At 41.8% G+C, this 14,358-nt stretch overlaps 1 protein-coding gene across 7 annotated transcripts in view; it reads left to right on the forward strand.

Moving 5' to 3' along the window:
* Positions 1 to 156: 156 nt before the first annotated feature.
* UHRF2 (ubiquitin like with PHD and ring finger domains 2) overlaps positions 157 to 14,358 on the forward strand; it is a 65,359-nt gene continuing 51,157 nt past the window's right edge. For 3 of the 7 annotated variants that reach the window (XR_004971306.1, XR_004971307.1, XM_036331115.1), the window contains exons 1-2: positions 158 to 596; positions 7,009 to 7,242. Coding sequence is in view for 4 of the 7 variants with exons in the window: in XM_036331115.1 (XP_036187008.1) it covers positions 444 to 596; positions 7,009 to 7,242 (387 nt within the window). In the remaining 3 variants the exon portion in view is untranslated. Of the gene's footprint in view, positions 597 to 7,008; positions 7,243 to 14,358 lie in introns of all 7 variants that reach the window. The other 4 variants (XM_036331112.1, XM_036331114.1, XM_036331113.1 and 1 more) reach the window with 2 other exon arrangements.

The raw sequence follows: 14,358 nt of genomic DNA on the forward strand, positions 1-14,358 counted from the left end.
GCAACCCCGCCCCTCCGCCCCGCCTTCCAGCCCATGTAGTTCCCTCGCCACTTCCCCGGGCGCTTCCTTTTTAAGGCGGAGCCCGGTGTGGATCTCGCGAGATCCGGGTTGGCGCCGTGACCTCCATGTGGGAGCTAAAGCTCTATAAGTAAACACTCCGCGCGGCGCAGGCGAGGTTCCTTCCTATTTGTGAGGCGGCGGCTCTAGCAGCGGCACCGCGGTCTGGTTCCGGTTTCCTTTCGTTCCGATCTCCGCTGGGTGGGTACGCGATCTAGGATCGCGGCCGCCTATCGGGCCCGGCGTCTGGTCGGTGTTCCTCGCTCGTGCGCGCGCTCGCCCGCGGAGAGCCGGAGCCACCGGGAAGCGGCGCAAGCCAGGCGGGGCGCGGCGCCCTAAGCGCAGGGGGAGACAAAGCGGAGCCAGCCCCCTTTCCCGGCGCCAAGATGTGGATCCAGGTCCGCACGATCGACGGCTCCCAGACGCGCACCATCGAGGACGTGTCTCGCAAAGCCACAATTGAGGAGCTGCGCGAGCGGGTTTGGGCGCTGTTCGACGTGCGGCCCGAGTGCCAGCGCCTCTTCTACCGGGGCAAGCAGGTGAGGCGCGCCCACCGCAGCCCTCGAGAAGCCCGCGGCGAGGGCAGCGGGGCGCCTCCAGGATGCGTGGACCGGGCGGGCCGAAGGGCTGGGTGCCCCGCGCGCGCGGAGCACACCTGGCCCCACTTGGAGTGGGCAGCCCGCGAGCCTCAAAGCGCGGGGCCTGGGCCCGCTGAGGGTGCGCAGCCGGGGCCCCGCCAGCCCCGAGTGCAGGTGCGCCCGGCGAGGTCCGAAGCGAGGGCGCCTAGAGCCCTGAGCCCCCGCTGCCCTTTCCAGTGGGGGCGGCAGCCGCCCAGAGCGCGTGGGTTCCTGCGCTTCCCGCGCTCAGCGGGGTCAGGGGCCCCTGGAGGGCGGGGAGAACAGCGGGCCGTGGCGGCCATGCCACAGTGCAGGTGGGGAGGGCCGGCGGCTCGGGCTCCCGGCGGCGCTGAGCCGGCTAACGGCTCTTTTCGCGCTCCGGCTCCCGAATAAGAGGGGGGGAAACTTAACCTACCGGGCACCAGAACCCTAGCTCTGCCTCGTCGGTGTGGAAGGGATTTGTAAACACTGAAGATTTGCAAGGTTTCCAGAACTTTGGGTCCCCGTCCCTCGCCGCCTCCTCGAGTTGCAATCTGTCTCTCTCGGGGAAGATTAGAGACCTGGGCTGAGGGAGCTGTTGATGGAACCCGGACCGGGGTTCCGCTGCCCAGTATAGGCCCCAAAGGTTATTCCCAGACAGGAAGGGAACGTGAGAGACTGTTGTGCTCTTCTTGTCGCCAATCTGAATAGTCTCCTCACCTGTTTTTAACAGGGCAGCTGGAGCACAGAGCGAAAGGCTGGAAGTGTTTTTGGCGGTGCACGAATCTAGGGGCGTCTCTGGTCGCTTGCATGGTATGGCCGTGCACGGGCCCATTGGAGGTTTTTCCTATCCCACAAGTCTCTCTCGGTCTGTACCGGAGACTCAGACACATCCTATTTTTCTTTTTTTTCTTTTTTATGTTGACCCACTGAAAAAGTTGGCATTCAACCGTTGATAGACCACAGTTTGGCTCTGATCCTGCGGTTTGAAATAAATGTAGCTCTCTTGGATTTGGTGGTAGCCGTTTTCCTACAGCCACAAAGGATTTGAAAGGAATATTTTCCTACCCTTGATATGCTTCTAAATCTGCCCAGAAATTTCAGAGTAACAAGATTACTTTCTAAGAGTGAGCCGTGAGGTTATTTTAATTTGTTTTTAAATAAACGTTGTCGCTTTACTCTGTTCTTGCAGCCAGTTTATATTGATCCTTTAGTGTTTGACTTGTAATAAAAACGGGTGTTCAATTTAGTTATAAACTTCGCTTTTGAAATAATTGTATAAAACACTATGTAGATTTATATTGCTGTGCTGCCGGTGGCTGGTACCTTTTAGTATTTTGGTCAAAGGTGAAAAGCATGAAATCAAGTCTTGTGAATTGTAATAGGGACAATAGTACATGAATGCCTGGGATGCTTTGGTGATTTCAGCACCAGTGATGGAAATGAAGCATGAGAAATGTATTCCTGGTCACAACCCTCATGTCAGACATGCTAAAAGAGTATGCACCTGGTTGCCTTGAGGAAAAGGTAGGGGTTGGGTTAAATTCAGTATAACACAATAAATTTCCAGTAAACCAGGTACCTGGTTCCAGGTTCGGGGAAGTGTTTGGGATAAAACCTTTTGTGCTTTTTTTCCCCAGGACAGTTGATAAAGTACTTTTAATTTATTTATTTTTTTCAGCTCAGTGATAAACCAATAGGGATAAGGAATGGGCCTTTGATGCTCATTGAGTAGGAGACTGAGAAGGAAGGACACTGCTCCAGCTGTGTTTGCTTCCTTATGAGATTGATTACAAGTTGTCATGGCAGTGATTATTATCTCCATCTTCCTTCTTTGGAGTTCACAGTGCATAGATAGGGTAGTATGTCTGTAGCGGGCAACTACTGGATTGGTGTCACAGGACTGCCCTTATCTTGTAAAATGCCTTCATACTTATTAGGAAGAGGCACCCCTTCTTCAAGAGGCTTTACTGCCATAGTGAAAAATGTTAAAAACAAGTTTACACTGTCCATGATGTAAATGGTACCCTTTCCCCTTTGTTATACCAGCTGCTTTTACCATTTGGTGCAGTGGTTCTCAACCTTGGCTGCACATTAGAATCACCTGGGAATCTTTTTAAAATCCTGATTTCTGGGCCTCATACACTGCTTTGGTGTGTATCAGACTCACTTGTGGATATTTTATTATAGATGTTCAGCTCACCCCAGAATTGCAAGTAGTTAAATTTAACAAGATCCCACAGGAGAGTCTGATGAACACCAGAGTTTGAAAATGAAAGTTGAATGATAGTCAATCTCCTATTAGTTTCTTACTATTCAAAATATGGTCCCTGGGTCAGCAGAGCCAGCAGCATTAACTTCACCTTGGGAGCCTCACACAGAAGTAGAATCTGTCTTTTAACAAGGACCCCAGGTGATCTGTATGCAAATTAAAATTGAGAAGCTATTTAATTGACTCCACTTTTGAGGGTCAAAGTGGAGAATTAGCAATTCAAGGTTAAGTTCTGGTTAAAGTAGGGTAACCTCATTTGGGTATTCTCTTATGAGGGGTGGGGGTTGAGTGTGAAGCACCTTGGGGATTGGTGGGTTTTTTTGTTTGTTTGTTTTGTGTTTTTTTTTTTAAGAAGTTACGCCCTAGCTGGTTTTGCTCAGTTGGTAGTGTTGGACTGCAGACTGCAAGGTCAGTGGTTCAATTCCAGTCAAGGGCACATGCTTGGGTTGCAGGCTCCATCCCCAGTAGGAGCATGTAGGAGACAGCCGAGCAATAATACTCTCTCATCATTGATGTTTCTATCTCTCTCTCCCTCTTCCCCTCTGAAATCAATAAAAATATATATATTTTAAAAAGAAGTTGCATTGGTGCATCTCTAAATCTAGTGAGAATCCAGAGCTTTTCCTACTTTGAAAAAATCCTCTTTTCATTCTTTCCCCTGTACCACTTAGAGATAACCATAGAGTAGATGGTAGATAAGAGCTATGAACCAAAACTGAAGAAAAACTGAGTAGTAGTTGATTTTTTACAGAGAGAAAGGGAGGGAGATAGTTAGAAATATCGATGAGAGAGAAACATCGATTAGCTGCCTCCTGCACATCCCCTACTGGGGATGTGCCCGCAACCCAGGTACATGCCCTTGACCGGAATCGAACCCAGGACCTTTCAGTCCACAGGCCGACGCTCTATCCACTGAGCCAAACTGGTTTCGGCTGCCTGTGGACTTTTTACACAGACTACAAAGTAAAAAATGTTTGTCTATTTAAAGGTTGTGTTTGTGTGTTATCTGTTGTATATATTATAAGTGAAAGGTACATGATGTTTCATTGATGTTTCTATCTCTCTATCCCTCTTCCTCTCTGAAATCAATAAAAAATACCTTTTTTTTTTTTTTTTAAAGAGTGCAGTCTGGCAAAACAAAATTCTAGGACCATTCCTGCCTCTCTAGCATTATAAATGTTGGGCCTCCGTCTTCTAGGCAGGCAGTTCTCAAACATTTTCTGCTATGAGACATTGATGGACTTAGAGTTACGTGCCTGAAATTCATAGGTGTTTGTAATTTCTAAGTGACCCAACCCCCTTCCCACTCAGAGTATAGTTTAAGTGACAGGTAACTTTTAGTCTGCACTGTTAAATTTAGGAGAACTTCAGTACTTTTCCAGTAACAAATCATTCCCACATTTTTTTTACAACTCTTAACAGTGGCTTAGCTATGTGGAACTTGATGTGAAATAGATAATAACTTTTAGGAAAACTGGAAAGATAGCTATGAATTAGGGAAGGGAGTGGATAATATGGGTCAAAGTGGCTCTCATAGTAAGCATACATAATTGGAAAGATGGTTACATGTTAATGTGAGCTTAACTTCTGTTATAGGGCCTCATGCCTTGAATATGCTTAGTGCTTCACTCTGACATTCACTCAGGCATTACTTTTCCTTTCAAACCAAGAACCCTTTGAAGCAGCTTGTATTTACTGAGTTGGTAGAAACTAGTGAGAGGGGTTGAGTAGATAAGAATACCCTCAATGTCCCTCTGACTCTTGTGCCTCAAATTTCAGTGGAAAAAAATGTTTATGGAAACACGTTGGATTTCCACGTATTATACCACCATAACAGCTCATCATTTTAGTGAATGCTCTACCAGTTAACTTGCACATTCTGTGCTATTGGAGAGGTGTTTTTGTTTTCTATTTTAAACACTTCCATTTTTTAAAATAATTATCATAATATGCAACAGTTGTATGTTCAATTAAATTGTGTTTTTTTCAGCTGTTCCAGAATTACTGTGTTCTGTTTTGGGGGGGGGGGGGGGGGGGAGACCTTGGAGAAGTGTCAAAATGAAGGTGTGAATGTATGGTTTTTTCCTACCTTTCGTTTTTAACCCAGAAGTTCAGGATTAGAGGGAGTTCTTGTTTGTCTTTTAATAAGGTAAACAATATTAACTTTGCCATCCCTATAAGGGAATATCTGCTTACTGGCTTTTGGAAGACTCCTTTCACTTATTTGGAATAAGTATATTAAGTAACCCGTGAGATAGTGTCTTAATTTAATTTCCCCACTGGGAATTTTATGAATTTCTTGATCCCTTGTTCTACTTAAGAATTGTGAACACCTGTAATGTGCAGGATTGTGTTTCTGGACCACTTGAATTACAATTTCTTAATCTAATACATTACTAAGTTTATCATTCAAGGGCAGACTTTTGTTCTCCAGTTGACTTCTTAAACATGGTCTTACGGTGATAGAGTTGTAGATGGTGATAGGTAATTGCGTAAAAGAAGGGGAAATGAACAATTAAATGATTGATGTGCCTAGGGAAATGATAGTTCTAATCTTGAAGGAGTTTAGTTTTATTGTATCATAGTGAAATGGCCAGCGAATTTTACAAAGAAACAAATGGAGACTTAGTTTCCTAGGGCTTCTGTAACATAGTACCAAAACCTAAAACCACAGAAATCTTTGTGTCAGGGTTCTGGAGGCTATCCTTTTGAAATCAAGATGTCCCATCAGCAGGACCCTTTACTCTCTGATAGCTCTAGGGAAGAATCTTCCTTGCTTCCTTTAGCTATTAGTGGTTGCTAGCAATCTTTGATGTTCTTTGGCTTGGAGTAACACTCCAGTCATATGGTTGTTTCCTCCCTGTGTGCCTTTGCACCTTCCCTCTGTGTGTCTTTCTATCCAAGTTTCAACTTTGTATCTACTTTTTTAAATCCTCACCAAGAGGATATGTTTTTATTGATTTGAGGGAGAGGAAGACAGAGATACTCATCAATGTGAGAAAGAAACATTGATCGGTTGCCCTCCAAACATGCCTCGACCCGTGATCAAATTGAAACTTGGGTATATGTCCTGACCAGGAATGGAACCCACCACCTTTTGATGTATGGGACGACGCTCCAACCAACTGAGCCACACCAGCCAGGACCAAATTTCAACTTTTTGTAAGAATACCAATCACAATGGATTGGGACCCACCTTTATGACCTAGTTTTAACTTGATTACTTCTGTAAAGACCGTGTTGCCAAGTGTCACATTCTGATATAGATGGTATTAGGATATCAAATATTTGGATTGACACAATTCAGTGTATTATAGAGACCTTGCCAAAATATGGGTAAGTTGCAGGATAATTTATTCAACCTGAAAGATTTTTCATGTTGTAACTTACAAGCTTGAGAAATGGATGGGCCCTGGCCAGTGTGGTTTAGTTGATTGGAGTGTCATCCCTTGCAAGTTTCCATTCCCTGACAGGATATACACCCAAGTGGTGGTGGTCCATTTGGGTGCATGTGGAACATAACCAATCAGTTTTTCTCTCAAAAAAAAAAAAAGAAATGGATGGAATTAGAGAATTTTAGGCAAGTGGAATAGCATGAGCAAGAACTGTAATCCTGCTTGAAGTGTTTTTTCCTGCTTGATTTAAAAAAAATTTAATAATCTTCAGAAAGATGAAATGGTTACTTTAATGTCTTTATGAACACAAGGTCATAAAAAAGTCACTTTCATAAAACTTTTTTCTTTCAGTGGATTCAGGCACTGTTCATTGAAATAAAATTTGGTGAGAAATCTAGATTTTTTTTCTTCTTAGGTGATGGGGTCACAACAGCAATGATGTGTTGTTGTTTTTTATTTCAGTGGCTATCAGTGTACCCTATAGCTAATATGAAATAATTTCTTAATTTATTGAAGTCTTGAGAAGATATTGACATCAGAGGCCATCCAGTAATAGTTTCAGGATCACTAGATTACAATGCTGTGCATTTTATTTTAATAATTTGGCTAGGACCTTTGGGTACCTAAAGATAAAGAAAAATCAAGTTTTGAGAGAAGCATTTTAATCTTTTCTATCTTTTGTTTCTAGTTGGAAGATGGATATACTTTATTTGACTATGATGTTGGACTGAATGATATAATTCAGCTACTAGCTCGCCCAGATTCTGATCTTCCTAGCACATCTAAACAGAGTGATGTTAAGGCCAAACCCTGTTCTGATAATCCACCTAAAGTGAAGAAAGCACCAAGAGTGAGATCTTCCAGTCAGCCACCTACATCAGCTCGTGATTTTCTTATTGATCCTGGCATTGGACTTTATAAGGTATGTTGTATTCAGAATTCTTGTTAGTTGTACCCTGGCTATTGTGACTCAGAGGTTGCCCGTTTGATTCCAGGTCAGGGCACATGCCTAGATTTCAGGCTCAATTCCTGGTGCAGGGGGGCGGGGGCGTGCTGGAGGCACCAGATCGAAGTTTTACTCTCACATTGATGTTTCTCTAAAAATCAATGTTAAAAACTGTTTAGCCTGACCAGCATGGCTCAGTGGTTGAGTGTTGACCTACGAATCAGGAGGTCATGGTTCGATTCCTGGTCAGGGCACATGCCAGGGTTGCTGGCTCAATCCCCAGTGTGGGGCATGCAGGAGGCAGCCGATCAATGATTCTCTCTTATCATAGATGTTTCTGTCTCTTTCTCCCTCTCCCTTCTTCCCTGAAATCAATAAAAAGTGTGGGGTTTTGAAAAAAGTTTTTTAGTAAAATAAAATAAGATAAAAATTGTTGTTGTTATTTTTTTTAATTAAATCTTTATTGTTCAGATTATTACATTTGTTCCTCTTTTTTCCCCCCATAACTCCCCTCCTCCCAGTTCCCGCCCCACCCTCCGCCCTCACTCCCCACCCACTGTCCTCATCCATAGGTGCACGATTTTTGTCCAGTCTCTTCCCGCATCTCCCACACCCCTTTCCCCCCCAAGAATAGTCAGTCCATTCCCTTTCTATGTCCCTGATTCTATTATAATCAACAGTTCATTCTGTTCATCAGATTATTTATTCACTTGATTATTAGATTCACTTGTTGATAGATGCATATTTGTTGTTCATAATTTGTATCTTTACCTTTTTCTTCCTCTTCCTCTTCCTCTTCTTAAAGGATACCTTTCAGCATGTCATATAATCCTGGTTTGGTGGTGATGAACTCCTTTAGCTTTTCCTTATCTGTGAAGCTCTTTATCTGACCTTCAATTCTGAATGATAGCTTTGCTGGATAAAGTAATCTTGGTTGTAGGTTCTTGGTATTCATCACTTTGAATATTTCTTGCCACTCCCTTCTGGCCTGCAAAGTTTCTGTTGAGAAATCAGCTGACAGTCGTATGGGTACTCCCTTGTAGGTAACTGAGTTTCTTTCTCTTGCTGTTTTTAAGATTCTCTCTTTATCTTTTGCTCTTGGCATTTTAATGATGATGTGTCTTGGTGTGGTCCTCTTTGGATTCCTTTTGTTTGGGGTTCTCCGCGCTTCTTGGACCTGTAAGTCCATTTCTTTCACCAGGTGGGGGAAGTTTTCTGTCATTATTTCTTCAAATAGGTTTTCAATATCTTGCTCTCTCTCATCTTCTGGCACCCCTATAATTCTGATGTTGGTTCGCTTGAAGCTGTCCCAGAGGCTCCTTACACTATCCTCGCATTTTTGGATTCTTTTTTCATTTTGCTTTTCCGGTTGGGTGTTTTTTGCTTCCTCGCATTTCAAATCATTGACTTGATTCTTGCGCTCCTCTGGTCTGCTGTCGGGAGTCTGTATAATATTCGTTATTTCAGTCCGGGTATGCTTAATTTCTAGTTGGTTCCCCAATATAACATCGAGGGTCTCATTAGTTTTCTTGTAGATCTCATTAAGTTTATCGGCGGCTTCTAAACAGTTCTTGAGAGACCTTAAAAGTGTGGTTCTGAACTCTATATCTTCCATTGACAATTTTGACCTGTTTCTTTGTCTCCCCATTTTGTTATGCTTCCTTGGTGCACCCCCTAGTGGTCTTTGTGCGCAGTCTTATAGTTAAATCTTGATTGTTGTAGCTAATTCCAGGGAGGGTTTGACCTCCAGGCCAAGTGGCTATGAGAATCAGCTGTGTCAGCAGTGAGAGAACTTCTGTCCTCTAGGGAGGTGCTAATCTGGCGTTTGCCTGAGGCTATCCAGCAAATGCCTCTGTGCAGGGCTTGGGCAGGGCGGGTCGCACAGGATCAACAGGGTGGGCTGGAGAGAGCAGTTATGGCGACTCTCAGTCCTGTCCCCAGGGGCTCTGCCTCTCTGAGTCCCAGCACCCGCTGCAAACCTCGGAGAGAAAGCTGCACTCGCTCTGACCGAAGCCAGACAGTCCCGCTTCTCCAGTTTGAGTCTGGGTCCCTAAAGACTCGCCTGTATCTGGAGCTCAGAGTCTGCGACTCCCAATTGAAAACGCCAACCGCGCCCTCCGCCGCCAGCCCGCTCCGCGCACTCTGCACCTCAGAATTTGACTTCAGCACTGCGCCTCCTCTGAGTGTCCGTATGCGTTTCTCTTTCCTCCTAGTTGTAGGACTTCCACTCAGCCAGCGTTCCTCAAAATAAGATAAAAATTGTTTTAAAAATTCTTGTTAGTCTATTCTCTTCAGGATGTTGTGAATATGTACATTGATTACCATTTGAAAGTAAAGATTGGGCTGTTAATACTTTTTACAGTCTTTTAAAAATGTAAAATATATAGGTAGAATTTAAAGCATAATAAAGCAAATACCTGTGTAATTCCACCAAGGCTAAGAAGTAGAATGATGCCAATTCCTTTTTAAAGCCTCTTATATGCCCTTACCAATAACACATTTCCCTCTCAGAACAAGGTAAACTACTTATTTTGACTTTTATGATCATTTTCTTGTTTTTCTATAGTGTTGTTAATGTATATATCTCTAAACAATGTTTTCTTTTGCCAGTATTCGGATTTTATATAATGGAATTCTACTTTTTCTCAACTTTGAGAGATTCTGCATAAAGCTTTATTTACTTATTTAAATATTTTTATTGATTTCAGAGAGGAAGGGAGAGATAGAAACATCAGTGATGAGAGAGAATCACTGATCTGCTGCCTCCCGCACGCCCCTGCCTCCCCCCCCCCCCCCCCCCGCCCCAATCGAGCCCGCAACCCAGGCATGTGCCCTTGACTAGAAATGAAACTGGGATCCTTCAGTCTGCAGTCTGACACTATCCACTGAGCCAAACCAGCTAGGGCTAAAGCTTTATTTTTCACTTCTTTATTATTTCATTTTATTAACATGTCACAATATATGTGTCTACCTGTGATTATTAGCCATTTGAACTGTTTCCACTTTTAGTTGTTTTAAACAGTTCTGCTGTAAACCTATTTGTATTTTGGTGTGAGTGCTCAAGAATTTCTCTAGGAAGTTTTATCTAGAAATAGAAGTGCTGGTTGTTCACTCACAGGATACTGCCAAACTGCTCTGTACTGTATTCCATTGGTCTGTTTGCCTATCTATCCCCTGTGCCCACAGTGTTTTAAGTACTATAATGTTGTTTTGATATCTCCCTTTTCTCCATCTCCAAATTTAATTCCTTTTCAAAGGTGTCTTGGTTTTTGGCTTTAACACTTGCATGTAAAATTTTAGAATTAGCTTGTCAAAACTACAGAAAAATAATAATGGAGGGATTTTTTTTTTAAATATATTTTATTGATTTTTTTACAGAGAGGAAGTGAGAGGGATAGAGAGTTAGAAACATCGATCAGCTGTCTCCTGCACGCCCCCTACTGGGGATGTGCTTGCAACCAAGGTACATGCCCTTGACTGGAATCGAACCTGGGACCCTTGAGTCCGCAGGCCGACGCTCTATCCACTGAGCCAAACCGGTCAGGGCAATAATGGAGGGATTTTGATGGGGATTGTATATAGATCAGCTTGGAATTGACATCTTTTCAATAGTCCTTCTTTCATGAACTTGATAGATGTCTCCATTAATCTAGGTCGTTGACATCTTAATTAGTTTTCTCTTTACATATCTTGTTTTGATTTCTAGTAGCTTCTTGATGCTATTATAAACGGTTATCTTTTAAAATTGTGATTTATTTGTTGATATATAGAAATGCAATTTATTTATTGACCTTTGCAATTAGCGACTTTTTCAAATTCTGTTCTAATTGGATGACAGTTTTGTTTCATCCTATCCTTATAGCTCCTTTCTTAATTCTTATCAGTTGAGATAAATTGGGACTGAGACTCATTTATTTATTTTCAGAGCATTTTCAAGGTTAAACATTAAAAATTGGGCCCTGGCTGGTTTGGCTCAGTGGATTGAGCATCGACCTTTGGACTGAAGGGTCCCGGGTTCGATTCCAGGTGAGGGCACATGCCCGGGTTTCCAGTTTGATCCCCAGTAGGGGCATCCAGGAGTCAGGCAGTCAATGATTCTCTCTCATCATTGATGTTTCTCTCTCCCTCTTCCTTCCTCTTTGAGATCAATAAAAATATATATTTTTTTAAAAATTTAAATTAAAAATTGGTAGATGAAGTGAAATATCTAAAAGTACCTGGCCAGGGTGGCTACATCGATGAATTGCTTTAAGCCTATAAAGAATAGATACCTATAATATTACCTAAATTGACCCACAACATAAAGAAATGGGAGGCTTTTTTTATATATATATATATAGATATATATCTATATATATATAGATATATATCTATATATATATATATATATAGATATATATATATAGATAGATAGATATATAATAACTTTTTTTAAATCCTCACCTGAGGATATTTTTTCCTTTTTTTTGTTTTGTTTTGTTTTTGTTTTTAAGAGAGAGTGGAGGGTATGGAGGAGGATGGGTGGCAGAGAGAGAGAAAGAGAAACATCAACGTGAGAAAGACACATCTATTGGTTGCCTCACACATGAGCCCTGGTCAGGGCCCGGGGCTCAAACCTGCAACCTTACAACTGAGATATTGAACCAATGACCCTTTGGTCTCAGGGCTGAAGCTCTAACCACAGAAGCATACCAGCCAAGGCAAAACATGAAAAAAAGCATACCAATATTATTAACATATTCATATAAAGCTTAAGCTATATTTAGCAAATAAAACTGTGACTATATATGCCGGAAGCTGGTCCATCCTTGCTGCTTGACACAGTCGCTGCAGGGAAGAAACATCTGCACAGCATATGTTTCAAGGGACCTGGCGTTTATGGCATACTCTTCCTAATGTTTGCTCACCTTCTTGGTGCTATGTGTTTTAACCAAGGTCACCTCTCTGAGAAAGGTTGTTTCCCCAGGTAGGGATTTTTCCATGAAGTTAGGGAGGGAATAAAACCCCTTAACTAAGTGCCAGGTGGGTAGTTAATCACTTTAACTACGAACAATCACCCTTAAGCTACATAATCTTTACTCCCTGGAATGGAGATAAGAAACACCCTGACCTTTGGAATAGAAATTGATAGGATTAAAATCAACTGGTATAAATACAGATGTAACAAGACAATAAAAGACAGAACCTGGCGACAGAACCTGGCTGGAGAACCTAGACAGAACTTGACTGGAGATCCTGGCTAGAGATCCTGGCTAGGCTGCTGATCAACTGAACGGTGTTTCCGTGTCATTCCTTCCTCGCCGACTCCGTCCACACCTTGGGGAACCCCTGGACCTGCTGGGGCTGGACCCCAACATATATATTAAAAGAATATAGTACCTTGGTCATGTATTCTTTGTCATGAAACGGAATAGTTTATTATTAGAAAGTGTTTGGGGTTTTTTAAAATATATTTTTATTGATTTCTGAGAGGAAGGGAGAGGGAGAGAGAGATAGATACATTAATTCTTCCAGTGGTATTAGTCTCTCTGTGTTGTCATTTACCTCCATTAAAATTAAAGTCCATCGGTACACTTGAGACACTGTTCCCAACCCCCACATATTTCTCTTTGTCATCTTGTCTGCTTTTTCATTGCTCTCTTCTGGCTATAATTACTTTTTAGTTTTTAGGTTTTTTATAGGCTTTACATTTTATTTTTACATTTTTATTTTAGAGATAGAAAGGGAAGGGAAGAAAAACATCAATATGTTGTTTCACTTATTTCGTTTTCATGGATTGATTCTTATGTATGCCCTGACCATTTATCAAACCCATAAGCTTGGTGCATAGGGATGACGTTCTAACCAACGCAGCTATCCGGCCAGGGCAATAGACTTAACACTTTAGAACAATTCTAGGTTCACAGCAAAATTTAGTGGGAAATACAGAGATTTCTCATATACCCCCTGCCAAAACACATGAATAGCCTTCCTCATTATCAAATCCCCTACCTGAGTGGTACATTTGCTAGAATTGATGTACCTACGTTGATATACCATCACCCTCAGTCCATAGTTTACATTAGGGTTGACTTCTTGGTGGTGTACATGCAGTGGCTTTGGACTTTTTCAGTTCTTGATTTCAACTGGATTACTAAGGAAGTTATGATTAACATGAAAACAGAGGATACTGCCAAGGAAACAAGTATTCTCTTCTGAACCGTCTTCAAAACACAGATTTTACAAAAGAGTTTTAACCTTTTTCTTATAGGCATTTTGACCCATTCAAATTTTGCCTAAGAATGTCTATGTAATGTTCAGAAACTTCTGAATTTAAAAGCATTTTTTCCATACAGTTTATATGCATATCATGAGTGGGTAATTATACTTTATAGGAGAATTTGTAGTTCTTGTTTCTAGTTATAAATCTAGGGTTACTCAAAGAATGCCTTACTTTTAAGTGTGATGTTTAAGCAATGACAGTATTTTTAGATTGACATAGATTTCTGTTAACTCTAATTGTATTTCCAAATACTACGTTATCCAGACACTAGATCTGCATGCTAGTTTCTTATTTTTCATATGCAAATTAAGTATTCCATTTGTACCTCATACTCTTCCATAGTAAGGTTTATATTGCTAAGTGTATTTTTGCTGTGACTGTTTTTGTATCAACTATATGCTCCATTCTCTTCTAGAATAATAATTGTGTAGTGTGATATGAAACCCTTACATTTTGATTTGCTCTGAAAGAGTAGTAGCTTCAGTTTATTCTCTCAAGTATTATAGACGTTAACATTATTTTTTGTTTTATCTATTTTTTGTTTTGCCTGTAAGAAATTAAATTCTACCAAGCCAGTTTGGCTCAGTGGATAGAGCCTTGGCCCTTGGACTGAAGGATCTTGGTTTTGATTCCGGTCAAGGGCTCGTACCTTGAGATCCCCTGTGTGCGGGAGGAACCAATTGATGTGTGTTTCTCTGTTTCTCCCCCTCCCTTCCACTCTCTAACAAATCAATGGAAAAATATCCTCAGGTAAAGATTAAAAAAAGAAAAAAAAGAAAGAAAGAAATTAAATTCTTTACACTTGTCAGTGGCTATTATGGAAGAAAAAG

The sequence above is a fragment of the Myotis myotis genome, unplaced genomic scaffold, assembly GCF_014108235.1.
Source record: "Myotis myotis isolate mMyoMyo1 unplaced genomic scaffold, mMyoMyo1.p scaffold_m19_p_12, whole genome shotgun sequence".
NCBI classification, from domain to species: Eukaryota; Metazoa; Chordata; class Mammalia; order Chiroptera; family Vespertilionidae; genus Myotis; species Myotis myotis.